Raw genomic sequence first — 27,300 nt, forward strand, 5'->3', positions numbered from 1 at the left:
TAGGCAATGAATGTATGCTTTCAAATATATTTGGACATGGTAATCTACAAACAAAATGGTTCAAGTGCCAACCAAGAGCAAAAAATCATCTCATCTCTATATAAACTAGTGAAACACGGAGATCTAATGAAGTAAACTTTGAAAATAAATCAAGACAAAATGATGAACAAACGAAAATACCAGTGTGCTCAAGGAACTTAACTCCTTCAAGTCTCCTTTTCCTTGCCTTCAGTATTGAAATCAGAAGGAAATGATCATCAAGTCTTCAGTACATGAATTTTCTCAGCCACTTTTACCTATGATCTTTATGACAATTGCAGGAACAGTTTAAAATAGAGTATGTATGTGCTGTGAGAAAGTAACCAAATGCCAATAACTGACTTTCTTGATGACTAATTCAATCAAAACATCACAGCTCCTGAGCAAAGCTGCGAATACACAGGTACCACAGACTCAGCTTGGAAGACAACGCTGCCATTGCTGGTTAGGAATTTTATTTATGTGGACCTCACTGTCTGATTATTATAACCTCTTAATTCATTTTGGAACCTTTTACAAAATGTGAGAAGGAAAGGCTTAGAAAGCAGGCTCCTGGGCATTGGCATCAGCTTCCAACTACTTATGCTTAGCACAAGGTCCAAAGGGCTAAAGACTCTGATGGTGGACCCAAAAGAGCCTACCACACTTGAAAAGAAGGCTAGTTGGGCTTAAGACCCACAAGCACATTTTCTCAACAATGTACAATTATGTTCAAAGGGAGGCTCTACTTAAAGATCTAGAGATATTGTGACAGTAGCATTGTGAAGGTTTCAGGGTTTAATCACTCAGTGGGGTTAATGACAAGCTATCCACTCAGGTGATCAAGGAGGCCATCACTGACACTGCAGAATCCTTTTGTTCACATTCTGAAAGTGGAAAAAAATGGAATCTACTTACGAGTTTTCTTGGTAGTTGCATTAACTGTGGCACTGAAGGGACCAGCGCCTGCACTGTTGTAAGCCCGGACTGCTGTGTAATATGCCAGGTTGCTCTTCAGGCCCTGGAGCACAGCTGATGTCTGATTTCCTGCCACTTTCATTTTGCTGGATGATTCTTCTTCTCCTCCATTGTTCCAGTACCGCACCTGGTGGACAGCAGACATAAAACATGCAAACAGCTGGACCAAATACTGCCTTTTCCAAAACTTAGTCATTTTCATTAACATTGGTGCTGTGATGCATTTTCTTGTTTATTCCACCAGCATTCCCTGGAGACCCACTGTGTGCCAGGTGTTGCACTCAACCTTGTCACAGCTGTTGGTACACAGAAAATGGAATGAAGAAGAGTTAGATAATAGTCTTATAAACAAATGAAGCAGAGACATTCAGAAAGTGAATGCAGCCGAGTACAGGATTGCAAGTCAGAACACAGAGGAGAAAACTGATATTACAAGCAACACGCTGTTCCCATTCCATCCTTTCCCAGCATAGCCCAAGTTCAGATCTGCAATGCTGGACTGCATTCGTGAAGCATGAAAAAAACTCCTCAGTAAAGTGGAGATTCCTTCTGAGAAAGAAGTGGAATGTTAAGGAGGAAAGTCTGAGAAAGGAAACTGGCCACTGGAATATCCCACAGTGATTCTCAAATGTCACCAAGTCCACCTGTGCATGCAGCAAAAAGCAGGAAGTACCTAAAGCAGCTATTTTAAGTATAAGCCTGTTAAAAGATGTCACACAGGTCTTGCTATTCTGTGATATGCTGAAATTATTTCGGATTTATTAAATAGGCATGGTATTGATGCTATAAAGATACCAAAATAAACCAGAGATAATATTCAGCAGAAAGAGAATGTAAAAACCATTCTCTGGGCACTGTGGGGGCTGGGTCAGTTGCTAAAATGCTTGCTGCACAAGTATGATCACTGCAGCTCCAGTCCTTAGCACTCATGGCAAGTACTGATGACAAGCACCTGTTCTGGGGTACATAGAAAGGAGGACCCCTGGAACTTGTTGACTAAGCCAATCAGTGAGGTCCAGAGTAAGTAAGGGACCCTGTCTGAAAAAGTGAAGTGGAAAAACCAACGAGGAAAATAACAGACATCAAACTCTGTTCTCTACAGGCATGCTACACACACATACACACAAATAAAATATATGTACATATATTTACTAAGTATTTTCTTTTTGTGTGATTAAACACTACTTTCTTTGTAAGTTCAGATTCTTCATGAGGTAAAAGCAAATCAACAATGACAAAAAACAGAAATAAAAAGCCTATGCAAAATATAACCACATGTTGGGTAGGAATAAGAATAGTTACTAGTATTGGATCATTAAACATAAGTAATGAAGTTAAATAATTTTATGACCCCACAACTATCTTTAATTTGAATACAGCACAATTAGCAATAGATCTCTATACTCAAATCCTAAAGACAATGAACACTATGAGGACTAGGCTATCTCGGGAATCATACACTAGCTATGCCTGAATAAGCAGACATGGTTTTATAGCTGTGGTAGTTCAGTTGATAGAATGTTCACTAAACACACACACAGAGCCCTAGGGTCAATGCCCAGCACTCCTGGGTGTGTTGGCTTATCCTGTCAATGCCAGCACTCTGGAGATAGAGTCAGGATGCTCAATACTCAAGGACATCCTTGGCTACATAGCAAATCCAAGGGTATCCTAGGCTAGAGATGATGCATGATGAAAGGTGAAATACTTAAAGAGCAGAACTCTAATTATTGAATAATATTGCTCAGTTTTAAAATTGACTATATAATACTATGTAGATCAAGCAAATCATCCTGACTAGCTAGATTGAATATTGGTTTAAGCACTCTGAGCAAAAAAATATTAGAATTTACTATATTTTTTTCAAATGAACACCTATATATTTGTTCTTTAAAAATTACAGCACAATGGAAATCTCATGCTTTTACAATAATGTTCCTAAATTACCAAACTAAACAGTTCAGCATTCTCTGTCTCACCATGTATTATGAGGCCCTTCTACCCATATACATGCTGTTTTGATGCTATTTTTGTACCTTGGATGGGGCATCTGAAACTAAATCTGAGGTAAATATGACTTTTTAATGAAGTCACTGGTAAGTTAAGTGTTAACAGACACCAAAATCTTTTATAAAGCTCATATCACCAATACTGAACACTGTATGTACTGTGATGTTTAGATGACCTGCCCTTGAGGACACTATCTAGCTATTTTCTAAGAATGACATCTAATCAATAATTATAATAAAATGTTATAGACAGCCGGAAAGCTTGTGGCCTGGGATATAGCACAAGTTGGGGAATGTGTCACATAAATCTGTGTTATAATAATCCTTACTTAACAGAATGCAGGAGAGGGATGGAGAAGGTTGGTAACTCAATCAAGAGCCTGTTTAACTTCTGGTTTCTTGTTAGTTTCTAATCTATGATATCCTTTTTGAGAGATATCAAATTACTTCAATGTAAGCTGCCTAAAAGAATGTGTCTTACAAGACTGATGTAAAGAAGAAATAAAAATAATTAACAACTAGCATGTGAAGTCTACTTTTATAGAACCATTTATAGAGAATGCTTGAAAGTTCTTGTGAACAATACATTTTAAAGTACTACAATCCAACTCCAAGAATGGAGAGATAGATTTATCTTTTGATCATAGTTGATGAGAAGTATAGAAATATTTAGATGCAGAGAAAAATGTGTGCCAAATTTAAACATAATACTAGTTAGTGAAGAGTGACAATCTTCTTAGATAGCTGTAAAGAGGTGAATAAATATACAAATAACCAGAACCTAAATATACAATAGCCAGATCCTAAACATACAAGAAGCTGGAAATTTCCTACAAGCAAATTTTCTGTATTTCAATACGTTTTATAATATTTTTTCATAAAAATACATTTATTCTTTGGTTGTTTGTTGTGGCTCTAGGAATTGGAACTTAGGGTCTTGTACATATGAGAGGTCTGCGTAAGCTATATTTATCTTTTAACCTTTTTTTAAACTTCATTTTTATTTATTCTTTGTTTCTTTCTCATCCTGTGTCTCCACCCCATTCATTTCCTGTTCTTTCATATCCACCCACTGTCCTTGCAACCATCCCCCACCCCAATAAAATAAAATTTAACCAAAAAAAAAGGAAAAAAATCTCACCATGGAAGTTGTAGTGTGACACTGTGAGTCACACAGTAAACACCTTTATCCATGCATCTTTGTGTACAAGTGTTCATTTCAAAGAGTCACTGGTGTGGTTCTCCGCTTCTGGTTTCTGCTACACTATTGATGCTGGGCCCTTCTCTGGTACTCCTCTTGGTTATCCTGATGTTGCCCTGATTTATGCAGATCATTCAGCTTTGGGTCTGCAAGACCAGACCTCTCATGTGCTCCAGCAGATTACAGATGGGGGAGATATTGAGATAGGTCAACTCATAAACCTGGTTCTGAGCTTGGGTAGTAGCAGGGTTGGCAAGCCCAGCAGCTCTGCCCTGCTTTCCCCACTTGGGAGAGTGGCCCCTACATCTTTCCTGGGCAACACAGTAGAGTCAACCCTGAAGGTGTAGGTGTGGAAGAGCTGACTCTGAGGACATACAGGTAGGAAAACTGGCCCTGCCCCTTGCTCCTCAGTGTAAGGGGCAAACTAACAAGGGCAATAGTGGAGAACTCAACCTGGTGGTTTGGGCCTCTTTTTCGTTTTAATTTTCAGAGTCTCATTAAGTTACTTGAGTTCAAACTCATTGTGCAACCCAGGATGGTCTTGAACTAGTAATCCCCTTCTGTCAGCCCTCTGAGTCAGCTGTCTCAGCAGACCCAGCTGCTAAATAATTCTGCATTACTCCATTTTCCTTGGATAATGTTTGAGGTTCAAATGGTAACAGCACTCCCGCTGAGAGAATATAATATCTTCTTCCTAATGCATAGTTTAAAGGAGCAGCCAAAACATGGAGATGTGAAGAGAAAAGTGTCTACAGTGGGGACAACACTTCAAAAGTGTGTGCCAAAAAAGAACTGCCATGGAGTTGGGAGACCATGAAGGCAGGTTCTATAAAAAAAGAAGAAAGGGAGCAGAAATTCAAGTGTTACAAATGAGAAATTGCACCAAGAGCCACAGGTGCGATATTAGCTACCAGCTTACTAAAGTAGAATAAAAAGTCATCATCTTTACAATACCCACGTGTATGGCAAAAGGGATGAATTCATTATGCAAGAATAAAAAGAAAGTCAGCTAAATTTGACAAGTAGCAGGCAGCACTCTTAGAACTGAAAAGAAAACGGAGCTAAAGATTCATGGTAGAAGTATTATACATTCGTCCAGAACATGGCCCAGAGAAACAAAAAAATGTCATGAAACTGAAGCTCAGAGACATGGAGGATAGGCTATGTAGTTTTAACTTGAGTTCTAAAAAAGGACTGGGAAAAACATTCAAAGGGCACATGATAAGATTTTATAGAGCTTGATGGTTGAAGGCACCTTCATCTTGTAAATCCACCCAGAGTTTATGGTGGGGAAAATAACATGGAAAACCATATGAAAGTATGTGATGAAGTGTGAACTGTGCTTCTTTCCATAGCTGGGCACCTGGTAGGTCCAGTGGTTTGCCTCTATATGATGATAGTGAGCCATTGCTCTTTGATTATCAGAAAAGGAAGCCGTGTGTGTGTGTGTGTGTGTGTGTGTGTGTGTGTGTGTGTGCATTCACGCACTCCTGTGCTTGTACATGCACGTGCACATGTTTGATGCATTTACTTCATTGCTAAGGGTAGTCTCACACCATAGGAAATGATTTCTGACCTCTATTGTTGAGCATGTCCCTTCCTTAAACACAGCCTCATTTTCTATAGTTTTGGTTAGCCTCAGTGGACCACAAGCTTTTTTCAACCTCTGTAGAGTAAGGTATTTTAAGAAAGAGAGATGACATTTGCATAACTATTATTGGAATATGCTGCCTTATGTGTTCTCTTTTATTATTGGCTATTGGTAATCTCTCACTTATAATACAAACTTCATTTTTTGAATAGTGAGATGACTTGGATCAACAGCATTTAAGAATACTTCCCTCCTTCCTTCACCAAGCAGGGTATTAAATTCCAACTGTCTGCGTATCTATGAAACAGCAGTGCTTTAATTTGCTGATGAGATAATGCAAGTTAGCTTTGCTTTTCTTTTGAATTATAAAACCATTTTGCCAGTCAATACAATTTAATCTGGGTAAATAAACAGAAACAAACTGGAAGAATGTCAGGATTACGAATGTTATCTCTATTTCTGCAAGTAATTTGGTTACCCCAAAGTAATACTCCTGCTGCGAGGACTCTTTATTATCACTGCAGCAGAGATTTCAGTTAATTTAGCTATAACTGAAATGCAGTACATAAAGATGCTGTTCTGAAAAATGGTGCCTTTGCTTAGCCACTAAGAGCAGGTATTAAATCAAGAACACTCTTTTAAATAGATGACAGTGGTTATGTGCATACTTAGAGATTTTCAAAAGGATGGATATTTTAACATAGTTGTTACACTGAACATGTTGAAATAAACAGAAGGAATGAAAAACTGCATTGATGTATTTTCTGAAAACAAGTTCACATTTATCTTTTACTCATGGCCAATCTGTTCTTGGCCCTGGTAGAGTCTTGTGGGACAAATGTACACATCAATCTGTCTCATTTCCTGCTGTCTTCTCATTGGACATCATTTGGATGGGGAGTCAAGCAAAACCACAGCACACCTGGGGAGCAAGAGTTGTTCTCACAGTTATATGGCTGAGAGCCAAGCCTGCACAAGAGTCCCTGTTGCTTGCCACCCCTGTGGAGGGTCACTGCAACATCCTCTACTGCACAACTCTGTCTTCCACCCTCTCTTAAAATCTGTACTTACTAGACAAATAAAGTTTGCCTAGATTGCATTATGTAAATATATCTCAGTTGTCTGTGTCCAATTTTCCCAAAGTTCATTTTCCTATGTAAATTCTTTGCTAAGTACCAAAGAGTGAGTATCACCCTCTCAGAGAAGGTACTCAAATGTTTAATGAAATGTTAGGGACTAAATACATTCTCTATAGCTGTTTGAAACAGAGGGCTGGATGAAGACATAAAAGGAGTCATAGTGAGGCATTCTTTTGTGTTGTATTCCTCTGTCAAACTTAAGAAGAAAAATCTATCAGATTCTCTCTAAATATGCCATGTTGAGCTAGTTCACATGTATAGGTTTATTTCACAAACTGAGAAAAATAATTCTCTATGGGCTAACTTCTTTTACTTTAAAAATTAGCACGTAGGAATTGTACATATTTGTGGTGGTAATGCAGATTGTTATTTTGACAGAATGAATGTATAATTGCATGGCAGAAAGGCTTCTAGGGGTGTTATCTTGATTGCATTTAACTGAGGTGGAAGACCCACCCAGCTGTGGGTGGAACCATTCTCTGTCCAGGATCCTAGAATGGATAAATGGAAAGGAAAACTTAGCAGAAACCCATGGCCTTCTGCTCTTTATTGTGGATATAATGTGGCTAGCTGCTATGGTTATATTGTTAGGTTGGACTAGAACCTGGAACTCTGAGCTGAAACAAATCCTTTCTCCCTGAGTTGCTTTGGTTGAGGTATTATATCATAGCAACAGGAAAAGAAACTAAGGCAAAATTAACAGCATATAGTGTGGTATTTTAGTGTCTGCATACATCATACACTGCTTAAACCAAAGTAATTAGCATTTGCTTATCATTTCTCTTTACTATGAGAACTTTTCTTCTAGTTCTCCACACACACACACACACACACACACACACACACACACACACACACAATTACAACAAGTTATTTCAAATGATATGAACTGACTGGATGCACAAGACCTGCAGAAATTCAGTGCAGAATGGATGAAGTGGGGATTGTGATGCCAGAGCTTCAATAGTCAGGATGTGGCCCTTGAATTAGGCTACCCATGCTCTAGCACATTATCTTATACCCATACACACATAGGAAAATACTATCCTCAGCCTTGATAAGAGACATTGCTCTTTGCAGTAGATCATGGTGAATTCAGAAACTCATGCTTGCTCAAGGTGCTAAGAATATGTGAGTGTAGACTGCTCAGCAGCCACTTTCACCATGGACCAGTGGCTGCAGTTATCTGTAATGGGCTTAAACAAAACTGGGTTTGTTATCAACAGTCAATTCTGAATGGGGGCTTCACATATGTCCCTTACCCCTCCTTCAACTCTTCCTTGGAGAGATAGTCCTCATTGGTAGCCCACCAGGCTGCAATGAATAGTTCATACACATGCTCACACAGATGGCCCTGGTTAAACTCAGTAATTCACAAAAGAAAACAGACATGATGTGGAAAAGGGATTTGTAGGGAGGAGGTTGGGGTTCAGGTGGTCAAAGGGAGATAAAAGAGAGTAGGAGGTGAGAGTAATCAGCATGCATTTTATATGTGTATGATACCATCAAGGTATTTATTTTACAAATTAAAATGTTTTGACGAAGAAATGGAGAAGGAGGGAGGAAGAAGAAGAAGAGAAAGAAGAAGAAGAAGGAGAAGGAGACAGAGAATGAGAAGGAGAAGGAGGAGGAGGAGGAGAAGGAGAAGTAGGTATCAGTATATAACATGTAAGAACTGTGTGTTCTCTTCCTCAGACACCCAATCTCCATGTGCCTATAGGCTTCTGCCTTTCTTATCAAGTCAGTCTCTCTTGTTGGTATTACAAAGAACACCAGGAAAGACATGAGTTCAAGTGTAACTGTTTAGCAGATGAAGTAAATCGGAGCCCAGGGAAGTGAGTTTCTCAACTAATGCTTGGTCAAATCAGAAATTAGTCTGGATGCTAATGATGATGTGTGCACAGCTTGCCACATGGGCCGTGATCAGCCCTCACTGAGATGAGAGAGAGGCAGGAGCTGTGGAAAACTGCAACCCACAAACTTAGCCACATGACTGATAATTAATTACTCTGCTAAGTCATTTATACTTTCAGGTTAATTTTGAAATAATTGCTGAAACTAAGAAGGTGTATTTTTATTAGATTAGAATTACATAATTGAATTCTTAACATTTTCCCTACCAGTTCATGGATCTCTTAGCTCATTTTATTTTTCTTAGTGCACATTACACACTTGTAGAATACATTTTCGATCATGGCACCTTTTCCAACACTGTATGTGCTACATTTGAAAATCCTGTTTATTACTGTCGGCCCAAACAGGCAAAATGCAGGCAAAATGCAAACACACCCCAACCCAAAAGTTTATATATAAAGCCTTATTATCACTGCTCTTGTAACCCCTTACCCCCTGCCCTACCAGTAACTGGAAAAACAGCTTTGGGGTCACACACTTGATTCACAGTAGATTTATTTTATTTCCTTAACTTTCTTTTTTTTTTTTCAGTGAAATTTGAATGCAAAAGCCAACCCTCAAAACAGAAAGTAGAAGTTGTATGTCTTCCTTCTTTATTTTAAATAAATGTATTTATTTCACAGTTTCCCCTCCCACCTATGCTCCCAGCCCCCCCCCCCCCCCACTTCAGTTCCCACCCTCCCAGTCCACTTCCCCTTCGTTTTTGTTCAGGAAAGGGCAGGTCTCCCATGAATATCAAGAAAAGTTGCAGTAAGACTAAGCACTTCCCCATGTGTTAAGGATGGGCAAGGATCTTCCTTTCATTTAATTCTCAAATAAGCCTGTGAGTTGTTAGCTAGTGTATCTCTATTTTAAGTGACCCTCAGAAGCTTTATGAATGTGCTGAAGCTCACTCCCATAACAGCAATGACAAAACTGCATTAGTTCAATTATCTCTTTTCATACCACCCTGAGAATCTGGAAAACAGGAACAAGCCACTAAGTGAAGCACTCCTCTCCTGCCTGCATGGAAATGCTGCAATCTCTACTAGATGCTGTGGTGGCTTCCACTAGGGCTCTTTGATTTTCTATAGACCACATGCTCACATGCTTTCTCTGACATGATATCTGTTTTCAGTAGAGCTCAATTTTCAATTCTTTTTCAGAACGACTCTTCAACAGCTAAATTTATATATTTAAAAAAATCAGGGCTGGGGACATGGTACAATCAGTGCAGAGTTCATGTATCCTAGTTAGTTGAATCCCCAGAATGCAATGCAAAAAGCCAGTACAGTTCTGGTGGCTGTCATTTCTTTAATTCATAATTGTTGTATAATTAAAACCCCATGTTAGAGAGGCATAAACAGTGGGTACCTGGGGCTTACTGGCCAGCTAGTCTTTCTGAACTAAAATTCTAGGTTCAGTGAGAGAACCTGTCTCAAAATTAGAAGGTTGAAAGAAACAGAGGAAGACAATATCAACCTTAGGCATCTACAATCACAATCACATGCCCACAGGAACGCATTTAAGTGACCGCGTGCGCACATATGCGCACACACACACACACACACACACACACACACACACACACACCATACCATGTAAATGTCCTGTGCTAACAGTTTGCAACAAATAATACTCTCAAGATATTTTCTGAGCCTACAAGTTCAGTAAAGTGTGCTCACTTTTTATTTCTTTTAAATGTATCACAAAGTACACCCATGTTGTTTGTAAGGACATTTTGTTTGTAAGGGCAAAAGCATTCAAGATTGGTATGTACCTCTGTTTCCTAAAGAGTGTAAAATAAACACATTGATTTTATTTGACTAGTTTTGACTGAAAATTGAACCCTATTTTCTGCTCATCCTATGGGAATTTCAATTATAGTCACTCCTGGGGTCATCTCCAAAGCTGGGACAGGTTAAGTTTTTATGACATTTGATCTTAACTTTTTAGTTGTACCAGTGTGGGGCTATTCTATTTGAATGACAAATCGGTGCTGAATGCCAGAGTACAGCTGCTCCCTTCTGTGGTCTTGCCTGAGCACTACTTGGGAATTTAAAAAAGATGTTTTCCACCAAGATCCAAAATTTTCTATATTTCTTTCTCAGCATCCTCCAAAACAAATAGAACCATCTACTGATATCTCTTACATAATGGAAAGAATGCTGGGAAGGCAAGTAGGTATCAGGCGAGGGGACTCAACTCTTCCCAGGTTTCTTCACACTCTCTTTAAGGAAGAAAGCTTAGGATTCAGTGTCTGCTTGAGAGTATACACTGGAGCAAAATTGTCAAATAAACGTCTTAAATAGTCTCCTTAGACCTAGTTCCCAACAGACTTTTTATTTTCATGAGTCACATGTTATAAAAAATACCTTCCATATGTTACCGTGTTCAGCTTCCTGAAAACACAAAGATTACAAAACTGCTCCTACAGCAGGGACTAGCTTTACCTCCATTGCTTTCCAGCTGTGTCCCCACTTGCAGCCCACATAGCTTCACGGTCACTGTCACAGTCAGCCCTCTAACCTTTGGAAGCCCACTGCTTATATCCGCTCCTCAGACTCAGATGCCTGTATTCTTACATTCTTTGTGGTCTCCTTTCCGAGGCTGGCCATGTCCTTGCTGTGTGTTCTTGGTGTTTCACACTCTTCACCCTCCGCCTCCCTTTCCTTAAACAAGTATCTCTTGTTTCTGATTTGGTCTCTCTCTATCAAAACCTGTTCTTTCTTATGCTTAACCAAAAAGCTGTGCCCTTGCTAATACTTACTAAAACGTGTACATTTCCTACATGTTTTCCTCAAGTGCTTTTAAGGAGAGTTTTCAGAGCTCATGTTTACTGATAACCCCAGGTAATTCTGGGGAAGTGGCTCATAACCTGTATCGTTAGCATCACAACTCTGGTGCCTGTCCTTTCTCTAATTCACTTGTTAATATTTATTTAAGTCAAGCCTTTAGTTACAAGGGATGGAAACACTCAGAGCTGTTCAAATACAGAGAGATTTTAATGAGAAGAAGGGCAAAGTGGAAAAGAATTTCAAGGCTGCTTGAGATTCAGGTAGCTATCAAAAGGCTCTTCTGTTTATTCTTCCTAAAGTTCTATAAGCTCTTGCTTCCTTTATCCTTCAGGGTAACACAGGAGTATATGTCTGTTCCCTCTCACCTTACCAGCTTTGTCTGGAACGCCTGAAGTGTTAGCTTGCAAAATATGAAGTAAGTTATGAATTTGACACTGCACCTCGATGGGTATAATATCTACCCTGTTTGCTTAAATACAACAAATCAGAACCACACTGATTGTGATGGACTTATTATAGATCAGTTGCCGAGGATCAAGTGACCACCCTGGGACACAAGCCTGTGGTTGGACTGAAAAGCAGAAGGGGAAATGACTGTGTGGGGCTAGCATGCCCATGCAGTCCCATTCAAATTGCCTGGTTGCTCAAAGAGGAGCTGTGCTGGCTGTTTTGTTGTCAACTTGACACAAGCTAGAGTTGTCAGAGAAGAGGGACATCAATTGAGAAAGTATCTCCACCAGATTGCCTTAGGCAAGTCTGTAGGTTATTTTCTCTACTAGTGATTGATTTGTGATGGCCAAGACCACTGTGGCAGATGCCATCCCTTCTTCAGATGGTAGTGAGTTATATAAGAAAGTAAGCTGAGAAAGCAATGAGAAGCAACTCAGCACGTGGCATTTGTCCATGGCTTAGGCTTTAGTTCCTGCTTCCTGGGCCCTGTCCTGACTTTCATCAGTGATGGAGTGTTGACCGAGAGTTATAAGGTAAAATAAACCGTTTCCTCAATAAGTTGCTTTGGGACATAGTATTTTATCCTAGCAATAGAAAACCTAAGTAAGACAGAGAGGTTCCTAAGAAGATAGATGTGGGTAAAGTTGAAATCACAACTATAATTCCAATAATTTTGTTGTCATATAAATCTTAATATTGGTTTTATTATTTTTCTGGTTCTTAGCTCTACTGCTCTTTACTAAACATTGGGTATTTTATCATTCAGCACCATGTGTGAGATAGCCCTTCTTGGCCATCCTGACATCCCCCTTCTCCAATGGATCCCCTTAAATGATGTCTACACCATTCATTCCCAGTGGGAAATGTTTATACTCCTTACATGTTTATTTACTTTCCCTTTAATTTCCTGGTTAAGCTTTTGTATCCCTGCGTAGCATATCAAAGTGGTATGGCCTTTTCCACTGAAACATTTGTTGTCTTGATGACTTATTTTGACTTTATTTGGTCTTAAGATATCTTCTCTTTAAGTATCTCTTTTCATTTCACCAAATACAGAGATCACTGCAAGTGAGAGTTATGTCACAGACAGCTAAATATGCTAGAGACTAAAGAGAATATCACAGTGTAACAAGAACACCAAGAAAAGAGGCCAAAAACCAAACCTGGGAATATGTTTTCAAGATGACATATACTTGGTACTGTAGTTCAATCTCATTCTTATTATTTTAGAATGTCCCCATAGAAGATTTAGATTTCATGAATTTCCTTCATATTTGTTTTATGATCCTTCTCAACCCAACTGGTTATTTTCATCTACCTTGCTGAGTTAAATAATTAGATGGGACAATGCGCCTGCCAGTAAGGAAATATTTGTCTAAGATGTTGATGTTAAGATGAATTTGAAATGAAACTGTGTGGCAACATACAAAGAAGCATTAATTCTAAAACATTTACCTCATAGCCAAGTAAATGTCCATTGCTCAACTTCCAGGGAATTGTGTTCCATGAAACTTCAATTTCTGAGGAAGACAGGCTTTGGGCAGAGACGTGGGATGGAGCTACTGTCGGTTCTATTCAGAAACAGAAATTGGAATACAATGATAATGTTAGCCATTAAATAGAAAAATCTTCTTAAATCCTAAATTTAAAAATTTTCAATTAAAATTTTTGAGACAGGGTATTGGCATGTAGTCCTAGTTGGTGTGGCATTTTTCATGTGGCCAAGGCTGTCCTATGACACTCAAAATCATCCTGTCTTGATTCTAGGGGACTGCAATTGTAGGTATGTACCACCATATCTGGTCAAAAATCTTTAAATAGTAATAATAAAGATGTTGATCAGGCGAAGAGCTTATAGTAGTCTTTAAAAGTGTTTGAAACCATTTGACATATTATGAAAATGTAGATCCTACTCCTGCTTAGGAAAAGGTGACTGCATAGTCACTAGATTTTCATCGCCTAATTGCCATAGCAACCTATATTTCACCCCTTGGATTTATTTCTTAGTGTCTTCCTTTCCTCAATCTGTCCTGTTCTCTCCATTCTGTCTTTGTTTCCCTCTCCTTCATCCCACACCAGGAACTTCTGTACCTACAAATGCTGCTGACATTTTATCATGTCAAACAAAGACCAAGGTCAAGTCAATGTCATTGACTCATAAGTACTGACTGAGTGCCATTTTCAGTCTACGTGCAAAGGAAGTAGAGGTTTAAATGGGATAGATGGCAAATGCTGTCCGGAGAGTGAGCCGACTTGTTCATGGTATCACACAGGAAATCCTCTTTGTAACATATTCCTGGGTTTTATGGGGTTCACAGAGATTTGCTTTTCTCAGAATACTGGTTTTTAGCAGACATTTCTCCTCTTCCACATCCATTTCTGCATTAAATGGTTCTGACCCTAGTCCATGGTTACATGAGGCTGAAATAGAATCAGGGTTTAGGGATGGGCACAGTGATTTTCTATCCAGAGACTCTCAGAGTTGGGGATAGAGACACAGCAGGGCTTAGAAACAACCACTTCAGATCATTTTCTGAGCCCGTTGGAATTTGGTTCTTTGTGAAGTTCACTGATTAGTTTTTACTTTGGCTCACTGAGGTGCTATAACGTATTTCCAGTATGTACCTTGTTGCAAATGGTACAGTAACAGTGACAGCAGAGGGGAAGTGAGCAAGACACGAATGTGCAGAAAGCTGTGAATGTCTTTTTATTTCACCACCAATAGTCAGGTTTTAGGTGCATGGAAGTCAGTACCTGAAGACTTCTTGGCTCATCACTTCCTAAACCCTGGCCTTCCCTTATAAGTCTAGCAGTGTCTGGAAAATGGGTCTGTCTATAAACACTAGGATATCTCTTTTGAAAAGATTTTTACAAAAGTTTTTTTATCTCCCCCCCAATTAATAGAAAATAAAAATATAAGAAAAGAGGTGGGGAGTCTTAGTAAAAATGACTATATTTATTAGTTTTGGAATGAATAACTTTAAACCATATTTTATATTTCATTACCAGATCTGAGAGGTAGGGGAAACAACATGCTATCATTGTTCATAAGTTCTGAATGGTTAGGATCAAAGTTTCCTGGATGAAACTGATTTTTCCACTTAGCAAATATATTTTAGCAAACTCATTCACATCTTTCATCAATCTTCCATTTTCTTTTTTTTTTTTGTGGATGGGTGCTGTCATAAATGCAGGATGGCTGTGGAGTCATGTCAAAGTGGGATCACCAAGATCAGAGGCAAACATTGCTGCTAATAATGATGCCTTTCCCCAATCTCTGCTTGACAAACTACTTCTTACATTTATTATCCAAGTTCATATTTGCTACAAATCCTTGCCCTTGTTTTATGCAATTACTTTTATATCTGATTTGCCTTATTCAGATATCAGATCTTTTCTTTTTATTTGAATGGTAAATATTAAACCTTAGACTTTTTATTTTTAGGATATTGGGTTTAGACTTAGATGGTCATTTGTTTTTGTTCTGGTTTTTTTGTTTGTTTGCTTGTTGCTTTGTTTTGTTTTTAATCACACTGTCTCATTTCTAAATAGAGAATAATAATTGAACCTACGTTTCAATCTTTACCTGAAAATTCAAAATGGTACATGTTGAGTACTTTATTCACCGTGGTATGGATAGAACTTGATGACAGAGCTAGTACTCAGTTGTCAACACCTCAAATGGCAAATTTCCTTGATTCTCCTACCTTCATTATCATTTACTCAAGATGGCTTGAAAGAAAATATTACGTCTCAATTTCTTGAGGAGGTAGTCAAGAAAGTTAGAATGATTGTGCAGGTTCTGAGTGAAGCATGCAAGTTTCTACAATATTTTGGGTCATTTTTCAAAGATACACCTCTATATCTCTTAAATGTCAAACTCTTGGTTCTCATTATCCGTCACACTTCTGCCCTTTGCTGAGGCCATAGGAAATACTGTTTACAGCTCTGTGCCAGGGTAGCTTGAAGGGTTGCTTAATTTTTACAGCAAGAAGAAAAACAGACTATAGGAGGTGACAATATCCTGTGATTCACAAGATGAATTTCAGGATGGTAGTGCCTCACAAACAGTTTTAACTGATCATTATGCTCTATAACTATCCACTGAGTATTAACATTTCTAGTCAGGTACAGTTGACCATTAGAATCTGCATTAGTTATCAATAGCTCTGATGACTCCTTTTTTGAAAAAAAAATGTATCTCTGAAGTCACAAAGAACATTCAAGACATTTTTTAAAAGCAACACATTGATTAGATAGGAACTAAAGCTTGCGCATTTTCCATACCTTCCTCTGCAGAGAACACTGTTGTCACTGGGCTAAAGGGCCCTTCACCTTTGTTATTGTAAACACCCACTTTAACTTCATATGGTGAAAAAGGCACAATGCTTTCATTCCTAAAGACGTATCTTGGATTATCTGGGGATGTCACTACTGTCTGGATCCAGGTGGTAACCCCAAGTGGGCGGAAAGCCACCACGTACCCAAAACCTCCACCATTCTGCAGCTCTTCAGGGACTGGCTATGAAGAAAAGACATATTAAATTATCTTCACTTATAAGGCCAAGGCAAAAATGATTGAGACATCATTTATGGACTTGAATTAAATAATGATCTATATGGAATTAAGCAGATGTATTTTAAAAATGAGAAAATCACCAATGAATCAGTCAGGTGAGCTGTTTTTAAACAGACAGATGTCATTTATTCATAGGCATCCTGATAATGAACTTGCATCTTACTTGCTTATTCAGATATTAGAATATCACATGGTCCAAATTTGAGTTTCTAATAACTTAAACTTTCATTCAAGAACACCTGTTATTTTAAGGCAAATAAAAACAGTCAAATCCCTAACTGCTAATTTTATAGAAAATTATTCCATCACTGAATAATGACACTTTACTCATTAATCAACATCTGCAAATTAAACAGATAATTTAGTCTGAGTGCCTTTCAAATGTCAACTTCACTGTTATAGTATTTCCTAATTGTGACATAAACTAAAGCTAAGAGAGTGGCTAGGAAGAAGCTAGACATCCAAACACATGGTGGTCTGTGTAATATCAGTGGATCACAGAAGGCTGCATAGAAAATTATGAGTGACTAAGAGTCAACTATTAGGATCTGATTGTCAGTACTGCATTTAAGAACCGTGTGATTTTTGATCAAACTGTGCATTATTTCCTTGTCTTCCTATTTTCAGTGATACCACATTGTAAGTATGGAATGAAAATAGTATGTGCAAATGAGAGGAAAAGTGATTAGCACAGAATGCAGCTGGGTCAAGAGCAGTATCCCAGGCATCAATGCCACTAGGACCAATTCCACCACTACTAGCTGTAGCACCATAGACCAGCTCTAGGACTATCTCAGTTATAAACACCACTATAGCCACTACCCACAATCCCAAAGTTAGATGCACAACTCTATTCTTGAGAGGATGGGAAAGAGCCCCATGTGTGACTCACATCCATACTGCCAGACTTTCTCCTGTCACTAATGCCACTAGCTCTACAGAAACACCAGCACCAGCACTACTCCTGACAGTACCAACATCCAAACCCACCAGAATCAGTACTGACAGTTCCAGCAGAACTACTACTACTTGAGGCAACAATGCTAGTTATATCAGTACCACCACTATCACCAAAAACAGTGCCATTGGCAACACTGTGAGCACCATTACCAGTACCATCATAAGCATCATTCACATCTCCAGAAACATTGGTGATATCAGGACCAGGCCCTCCACCATTTATACCATCAATAGAACGAACACTAGAAGCATTGTGACTTAGGATACTAGAGGCACTGCTGGTTCCACAGGTACCATCACCAAGATCAATACCACAAGAATCACCACCAAGAGTATTACTACCAGAAGTACCATTACACGGACCACTAATTTTATCAGCATTGCTACTAGCAGTGTTGATATCCCCAGCAGTAAAGGACAAGCACTTCTAACGTCAATGCTGTTATAGCACCAGTGACATGAGCATCACTACCAGCACAGAAATACCAATGTGGTCAGTGTTATCAGTAACAGAATCAATGTGAACAGCATTACTGCCAGAGCTACCAGAAGCATCACCACTAATGCCTAGTGCAATTATCAACATGGCCACCATGACCATCAGCAGTACTATTATTGCCACCATCAATACCACCACCAGCACCATCAGCACTGTCACCACAACTACCACCAGTACAACTAGTGCTATGGACATTACTAGAACCAATAACACCAACAGCACTCGCACTATCAACATCAGCCACAGTACCACCAAAATCACTAAAATCTACAGGAGCATCAGTATCAACAATGCCACTAATAGTATGACTGGCACAGACACTATAAATGATCAGCACACCAAGAACCATCAGTGCCATTCCTAGGATCAGTGGCAGCCATATGCTCTTGTACGGTTACTAGCACTAGACCCCAAAATACCCCAAACAGTAGCACCATTAGTGACATCAACTAACTCAATAGCAACATGATCAACAGCTCCATGCTACTCACAGTGCAAACACTAGTACTACCACCAGCACAAGAACACTACAATTAGTAACAGCACTTGTCTTATCACCATCAGTATCACTTGGCAGTGCTACTGCTAGCACTAATACCAGAGAGGATGTCACCCCAACCAACACCAATACCAGGATCAGTGCCATCAGTATTTGTACACTACCACCACTAGCAAAAGCACCACTATCACTACCATGACCACCAGCACCATCACTACCACCATTATCATCATCATCATAAACATCAGTACAACACACCACAAGAGGTTTTGATGATTGGATGAAAAACAATACCCTAGTGGGAAAGATGTTGCCCAAACACTTACATCCCAGGTTATTACTAGTTCAGATCGGCTTCCACCTCCTCCGCTGACCTCAGAAGGTGCCACTTCTGGAGCTGCATGAGTCAGAGACAAAGAAACAAAACCCTGATTTTATACAGTAATATTTGAAAGGAGACACATTTACTCATTTGAGATATCATTAAAAGTTTTATCAGGCCAGGTAGTGGTGGCACATGTCTTGAATCCCAGCATTCGAAAGGCAGAGACAGGTGGATCTCTGTGAGTTCAAGATCAGCCTGGTCTATAAGAGCTAGTTCCAGGACAGCCTCCAAAGCCACAGAGAAACCCTGTCTCAAAAAACCAAAGAGTTTTATCATTGACATACTATAAAACCTTATACAGATACACGTGCATATGTACATTTCTATATCTTATTAGTGAGATCATCCAACTTATTTACATTCACATGTGTTTATGAAACATTTTGGCGAAGTCATAAAATTATTTTATTTACATGAAATCATAAATGATTCAGAAATCTCTGAATAGTAAGAAAAAAATATAACTCAAGTGAAGGCTACTTTGCCACTAAGGTAACAGAAAAAAATGAGGAAAAGTAATTTCCAAGAATTGACAGGGAATCAGTTTAGAATGGACCCTTCCAGACTGAGAAGGAAGTCTCAGCATGGCACATGCTCTTGGTAAGAGTGACACAGACTGGAACCCTCTGGTCCTATTAGGAAGTATTCTTTATAAAACTCGCATAGATAACAGCTTTCTAACTCATGCCGAGAAACTTTTGGTTTGTAAATCCTAAGATAAAGGTAGAATATAAATTCTATGGGGGTCTTTATAATGTGCACTGCTGTGTTTGCTGGGTGCATGTCAGATGGACCCTAAATACACATGGTGTGAACAAATGAAGATGACAGCCAGAACACATGCTATCAGTTTCCCACAATACCTGGAACAAACATGAGGTATACTGTTCTGAGGAAAAGGGTATTATAAAAAATGTATAAACATATTTCATACTCTTTTGGCTTAGTGCTTAAAGTGATACACTTGCTTTATCTCATGACTCCTTTTAATTAATATTACTGACTCTGGAATGGGAAGTTTTAATGTCCCCATGAGTGCTTCTCTAAAGGAATGGCAGGTTTACCTGCTGCTAACTTAGAGTTTTAATGAAAGCATATTTTTAGAATTCTGAAGGTATCTTTGTGACACATGTTCATACTTGCCTCATATAAATTCTTAAAGTGATGCTTTCTTAATCTAACACTTATGGAATCATAACACACTACTCATCAGTTGCCTGTGTGCATTTGCTGAGTGTGATGGCACACTGACTTTTCCCAGTGGCGTAGCTCCCAGTGGTAATAGCAGACCAATTTGTCAGTGCTCCTTTTAAAGGAAAACAATGTTCCTTCTGCTAATGGGTAACTATGTCAGAGACTAATTATAATCTTAAGTGACAAAAACATATTCACTCCACACACACTAATGATCATCTGCAACTCATGGAATTCTTAAAATGCTACACAACATCAGAATCACTTACATGTTTCTTTTGATAAATGCTATATGGCAAAGTCTGCCATTAGAAAGGTCATATTATTGTGACAATGGGTTATTAAGACAGATCTCTTTGTGACTGGGAGGCCAAAGCTAATAGAAATATACAGGTAAATTTATTAACCCATTACTCAGAAAACAAAAGCACTAACCTGCCTCTTCAGTCCTTACTTTTTCTGAGGGTAAACTGGGTTCTCCACCTCCGATTTTGTTACTGGCTACTACGCGAAATTCATATTCCACCCATGGGTTTAACTCCACGACAGTAGCTGTACGGGTCTTGCCATCAATGACTTCAGGTACTATAAAGGAACAATTCAGAGGGTGAGAGCCTGCCTGTGCCAGTGCCCAATTGGTATGCATTTCTCCAAGTTGCTGCCCTCTGTCTCTCCCATTTACTTTACCTGTTGTAACAGTTTGCCAGCCCACAGAGAAAGGTGTCCTGGCCTGGACTGCATAGGATATAACTGGACTGTGACTGTCTGTACCTTCTGTCCAAGAGAGTTGGGCTGTTGTGTCTGTAATTTCATCTACCTTCACATTTTCTGGTGGTCCAGGTGAACCTAAAGGAGGCAAGAATGAAAATAGAATCCCATAAAAGGCATCCTCCCCTACCAAAGTGAAGAGGCTCACATGATCACTTTAATACCTCCAACTGATCCCACTTTCAAAAGCACTTAAGGGAAGAGGCCATTTAACTGGCAATAAAACTACCACTTTTTCCACATTCCCACTGTTAGCTGCGATATCTGCATAGGAAGCCCTGATTCATAATACCGTGTAACTACAGGTGGCACCTACTCACTCTATTCAGCAGTATGCCAGTATCTTTCTAAATTCAGAATCTTCTGCACCTTTCAGAATCCAGCATCTTCTGCTTTGGGTGGGATGTCCTTTTGTGAAACACAACATGGCTTGCTACCTGAGTATGTTTTCCTATTCTGTGATATGCTTCGGGCATTTATTTTTCAGCCTAGCAGTGAACCAGCACCCAGGATGGCATCCCAGGTTGGTAATTTTCACACTGCTCTGAATAATACCTATTCTTTTGGAGGCAGACATGTATGCGTCACATTCTTTTTCCTATTAAATACATTTGCTGAAATGCTCACAAACACATTGGCTTGGTAGAAGCTATGCAATGCCAATTACAACAAGAATTATTTTAAGGGCACAGCTGAAGTTTGCATTTCTTTGAATTAACACATTCTTATCACATCTTCTGGCTTATGGGTGTCAGGGATAACCTCGATAGTACGCCTTGCAGTTTTGCACAGTATCTCACCATGGCTTTCGTCTAGTGAGCAATGCTCATAGAAAGCATTAAGTTAGGGAACATAGGTGGTGTTACTGCGTACCTCTCACTATGAGCTCAGCTGCCGATGAAACACTGTCCACCCCTGTCTGCACCATACATACATACTTCCCACTGTGTTTCAGTTGAATGTTTCTGATCATTAAATCCCCAGATGAACTCTGTTGGAGAAACAGGTAATGAAACATTATTGTATTTAAAAACATAAAGGATCTTGAAGGCGAGGCAATCCATGGTTAGAGAAAACAATGCAGTTTTCAGGAGACTGAAATCAGAGGACGCCTGGAAACTAAGACAAGTTCAAAACCATGCATGATGGAATACAAATGTCTATATGCATATAAAGCATTTCTCTGGGTATTTATGGCTTCAAAAAGAAACGAGGGCAGAGATTATAGTCTCAGATTCTATTTACTTCCAACAGGCAACACTTCTTTTTATATCCACTGCTTAGCACCAGCTCAGTTCTCTCTGGTTGCAACCCCACTGCAATTATCTGCCTGAGAAGAGGAAGAAGCATTTGGTACCTAGTGGGAGATAAATACGGCATGGCAGGGGAGATTACCATGGCTGAAACATTTTCCTCTTTTCTCAACACATTGGAGCTTAAAAGACTAAAGTCATTTAATTCCTAAAAAAGCTACAGAATTTAGAGCAAGGAAATATGAACCCTCTCGGAAAAAAAGAAATCAAAACACTTTAAACCTCATAAATAATAGTTCTGCAGAAGACATTTGGTGGTGTCCCCTGATACTAATTAATGGAACAAATGTGTATCTAAATGCTCAACTTTAAAAGGCCCTCATTTAAAGAGACTATAAATTCACATTCATGAAATGACTAACTGCAGGTCAGCTTCCCACATTAGTGAAAATACAGTCTGAAATAAGAGCATCTGGAAAGAGAAGCTCTTTGAACATGATCGCCCCTTCACATCCAACCTGGGAGAAGAGGCAGTGCTTATAGTAGTAATTAAAAGCAGTTTTACTCTTGCTTGTGCCTAGGATGTGTGGCAAGAGGGACTGGACTGTTCTAATTTTAGATAGTTCCCTAAAATCCCGTTCAGGCTAATATCTTCCGTATTGCTCCCCATACTGAGGGTTGCTAATGGACTGTGTATTCTCCACTGGTTGGGTTGTACAGCTTTAGATGGGATTTCTGGGGTACTGGGAGAAGCAGCTGAGAGGTGATTGATGGCTATAATTAAATGATAATCCAGAAAGTGTTCAGTTTGCACATTTCTACTTTCCAGGAGTTGAGCTTTTTTTTTTCTTTCCCTCCCTCCCTTTCTTTCTCCTCTGGGTTATTTAGAAATGTTTCCTCAGGAGATAACTATCCCTGCTTGCTGACCTTTCCAAACTCCTCTGGTTTTATGAACTCCGCATACTCCAAGGAGTGTGCTTATCATTTCCATAGAAATGTCCTCTATTTCTTGAAGCCCTGTGACTAGCAAATGCCACTGGATGAGGCCTTTATTCTTCTCTATCCTTTCTTATTTTAAGACAGTTGGGCTAGAGAGAATTTAGCTGGACTTTTCTTATCTTCTTTGTCATCTGGATCTAACTTTTGGGTGCTCTGACTGTTTTTGGCTATAAAATGAGTAAAGAAGAGATTGGGATCTTGGTGTTGGGAACCTGAACTTCAGATGACTTTTGGTACTGAAGACAAAAGAATGAGAAATAGCTAATCTTGAGCATAAAACAAAACAAAACAACAACAAAAATATTTTCCCCTAAGAAATGCAGCCAGGTTCACCTGCAGAGGATATATAATAAAAAATCAAATCATGTTTAAAAAATTCCTTTATTTTTAGTCTATGTATGATTGAGTATTTAGTGTACATATATGTATGTGCACTGCGTGTAATGTCTGTGTTGGACAGAAAAGGGTACTGGATCTGGAACTGGAGTTATACAAGGTTGTGAGCTACTGTATGGATTCTGAAAACTGAATTGTGCTGCTTTGCAAGAACACCAATTTCTTTAACACCCAAGCCAGAACTCTAGTCCCTAAAACTATTAATCATGTTTTTGAGAATAGGACCAAAGATGCAACTACGATGTGTAGACAATGGGAGCCATTGATTGTTTTTCTCCTGACCAACATAGAACAAGCAGAGGAATTATAACTGCAAAAGAAAATTTTGCAAAAATTAAGAGGGTTCCTCATCTTAGTTTCATCTATTTCAATAAAACCTATTTGTACTGTTTCTTTTTCCAGTGCATATGTGTTGCCATTGAGCAGATCTCTAGAAATAAGTGACATTCTCCTTAATAAATCCTTGCACAATGCTTCTTACTTCAGTCACCTAAGAACAGATTCCTGTCTAACACAGTCTCTGCTGACTAGACCTTACTCAAGCCACAGTCACAAGGTAGGCCCTTGTGGAACAAGCTGTGTTTATGAATTAGAATATACGATACGGTACAGATGAAATAAAACCATATGGCCATGCACCATGTACAGACAAATATGAATGAAAGAGATACTTTCAAGACCTGTCACAGATAAGGAATTAGAGATATTGCTGTTGGGACAAGAAATCCACATAGCTCCTTTTTGAGTCTCTTGAAATACCAACTAATCCATTTCCCATTAATTCTGTTCCTTATGCTATTCCCCAAGAAATGTATGTGTGTATCCACCACAGGAAAGTAATAGGAAAAACAAAGAAATCTAGTGTTGTAGATGACTTACTTAATGAAATAATATCTGGTCATAAATAAACAATACATATGAATTGATAATGGTTGAATCTAAGAAACATAAAACTTAGAAACAAGATACAGCTTTTATCACATGACAGATCTAGATTACAGTTACCTTTGAGGTACAATTGTCTTTGCTTTTGTTGTTAAATTTTCTGGCACAAGGAGTAGAATGTGTGGACTCATATGTGCTCAGCATGAACTTCCCCATTCAATTGCATCCATAATTGATTTGTTTGTTTATTTATTTATAAACAAGATCTTCATACATCTCACACACTGGCCTGGAACTTGCAATCCTTCTGTCTCAACTTCTTAAACAAGTAAGAGTGTAGGGACCTCCTACCAGTCTCAGTAAAAGATAGAATTAAGGATTATGGGAAAAATCTGCAGGAACACCATGGTCTGTTGCTTGAGCTCAGTGCTGGTTATAGGAGAGGGTTTATTTTGTGGCAGGTAATTGGATTTTACACTTTGGTAGAGAAATAATGGCTGTCATAAGATAATTGAGATTATGTACAATTGTACTTCTAAGTTCTTGGCTTTCAGTGAAACCATAAATCAATGTATTCACAAAATAAAACTATGGTTCTTAACTCAAATTTCCTCAAAAGACGTGATATTTAACAATCAAAATCTAAATTATGGTGCTATTTACATGTCCTAAGATTTCTTATTAAGATTTAATAACTTCCAGAGATGTCAAAATTGCAGAAGAAATTCTGTAGGGAAGACAAACATATATCAAAGTGAGCCTCCTTTCTTCTTTCAGCTGGACTCCCTTAGAGAACATTGCTGTTGGTTTACTGTGATGGAAAGAATCATATAGGAATGTCCAGAAAATCCTAATTAAATTAGTCAAAATTCAACAAAGTCAAACTTAATAGGTGATTTTTAAGTATATTTATCAAACACTGCGCAATATCAGAGTATATTTAGATACATGTTGATAATTTTCCTGGGAACAAGTGTTCAACCGGTAGCCTGGAGGCTGCTTGCAACACAGTAAGTACAGCAGTAAATGCAGCTCAACACAAACTCACAAACGTAAACCATTACAAACTTGTTTATGCTGTTTTGTAACTTGATCATGCATTTCTTAAGAGTGTACTACATAGATGACAGTGCCATGTTTCAATGTCACACAAAGTCAACATGTGTGGATCTTGCTATCTGTATGCATTTATCTCTTCAAGTTTATGTTAGTCTGTGGCTTACACAATGTTACTGCAAGTACAGACCACCTGGCAACTTAAAAAGTTACATGTAATTGGTGGTGACTTGGTAAGTGAAACAAATGACTATTAATTATGTTTTAATCCATCATTGCATACTATCAATTTTTAATATTATTTAGCAGACAAGTTAATATTATCTTAATTGATTATTAAGGGAGCTTCACACTTGGGGCATACCTCACACATCACTGATTGTCCTTTATAATTGGCAAGCCAACTTCATGCTGCATTGGGAATGGAGATGAGGAAGACCCCAGCTTTGTTGACTATTTCCTTGCCAGATAATCTACACAATAGAAATAAACACAGTCTCTTATCTAGCATTCTTTTTATTTTATTTATGTATTTTTAAATTGAACTCAATTCCAGATGGATCATGGACCTCAGTATAAGACCAGATACACTAAATTTCATAGTAAAGAAAGCAGGGGATAGTCTTGAACTCATTGGCATGGGAAAAGACTTTCTGAACAGAAGACCAACAGCATAGAAACTAAGAGCAACAGTTAATAAATGGGATCCCATTAAATGGAAAAATTCTGCGTGGCAAAGGATACTATCATTCAGACTAAGCAGCAGGCTACAGAATTGGAAAAGAATTTTACCGAATATTCATGCAATAGAGGACTATTACCTAAAATATATAAAGAAGTAAAAAAAGACATGAGAAAAGTTATCCAAATACAAAATGGGCTACGAATATAAACAGAGTTCTCAAAGGAGGAAGCACAAATGGCACAGGAACACTTGAAATGGTCAGCATTTTTAGTCACCAGGAAAATGCCAACAAAACTACTTTGAGAATTCATCTTACCCAAGTCAGAATGGCTAAGTTCAATATAACAAGTGATAGCTCATGCTAATGTGGATATGGGGAACACTCATCCATTGTTGGTGGGAGTGCAAACTTGCACAGTTATTATAGAAACTAGTGTAATGGTTTCTCAGGAAGCTGTGCAAAGACCTGTCTCAAGATTCATCTATACCACTCTTAGGCATCTACACAAAGGACTCTACAACCTAGTAGAGACACTAGCTCAACCATGTTCATTTTATACCATTCTTTAATGACAGTATGACTTCTCCCATATCTCAAAGCAAACAGAACTCCCAAAATAATTACATATGAAGGAAGAGTGATTAATGAAAAGTAGAAAAATGATTATAGTTCTGTTCAGGCAAAGAGTGTGTTTAATTTTGTAGGGGATTCCAAGAAGTTCTCAAGAGTTAATTTGAGAAGTCATTGTGTTAAAATCCTGCCTCATATTTGGTATATAGCAATGACTGTATCATGAGTACAAAAGGAATGGAACAAAAATGTGTCTGTCTTCTAGAAAAAAACCCTTTAGTTTAAGTTAGAGTTCAGATTAGATTGTAAAACTTACTTGTGTGCTAGCATATTTCACAGCAAAAATTAAAACCATTTTAAAAAGTGAGTTTATTTTTTATGAAGTAGTATAAAAGGAGCAGACTCAACATGCCCTTTAAAAGGCAGGGAGTTCTAGAATATGGTTTAGAAAATACTACTAAACTTGGAGAATTACGGGAAGAAGCTAAGATTGC

General features: G+C 38.5%; 1 protein-coding gene across 1 annotated transcript in view; it reads right to left on the reverse strand.

Annotated features, from left to right (window-relative positions):
- The window catches only part of Cntn3 (contactin 3), a 373,360-nt gene that overhangs the window by 17,098 nt on the left and 328,962 nt on the right, over positions 1-27,300 (reverse strand). The window contains exons 14-20 of the mRNA XM_005071216.4: positions 21,835-21,952; positions 20,881-21,039; positions 20,629-20,778; positions 18,941-19,011; positions 16,365-16,599; positions 13,533-13,648; positions 937-1,123 (exon numbers count right to left, since the gene is read on the reverse strand). Coding sequence (XP_005071273.1) covers positions 937-1,123; positions 13,533-13,648; positions 16,365-16,599; positions 18,941-19,011; positions 20,629-20,778; positions 20,881-21,039; positions 21,835-21,952 — 1,036 coding nt within the window. The remainder of the gene's footprint in view (positions 1-936; positions 1,124-13,532; positions 13,649-16,364; positions 16,600-18,940; positions 19,012-20,628; positions 20,779-20,880; positions 21,040-21,834; positions 21,953-27,300) is intronic.

This window comes from Mesocricetus auratus, unplaced genomic scaffold (genome assembly GCF_017639785.1).
Source record: "Mesocricetus auratus isolate SY011 unplaced genomic scaffold, BCM_Maur_2.0 Super-Scaffold_100676, whole genome shotgun sequence".
NCBI classification, from domain to species: domain Eukaryota; kingdom Metazoa; phylum Chordata; class Mammalia; order Rodentia; family Cricetidae; genus Mesocricetus; species Mesocricetus auratus.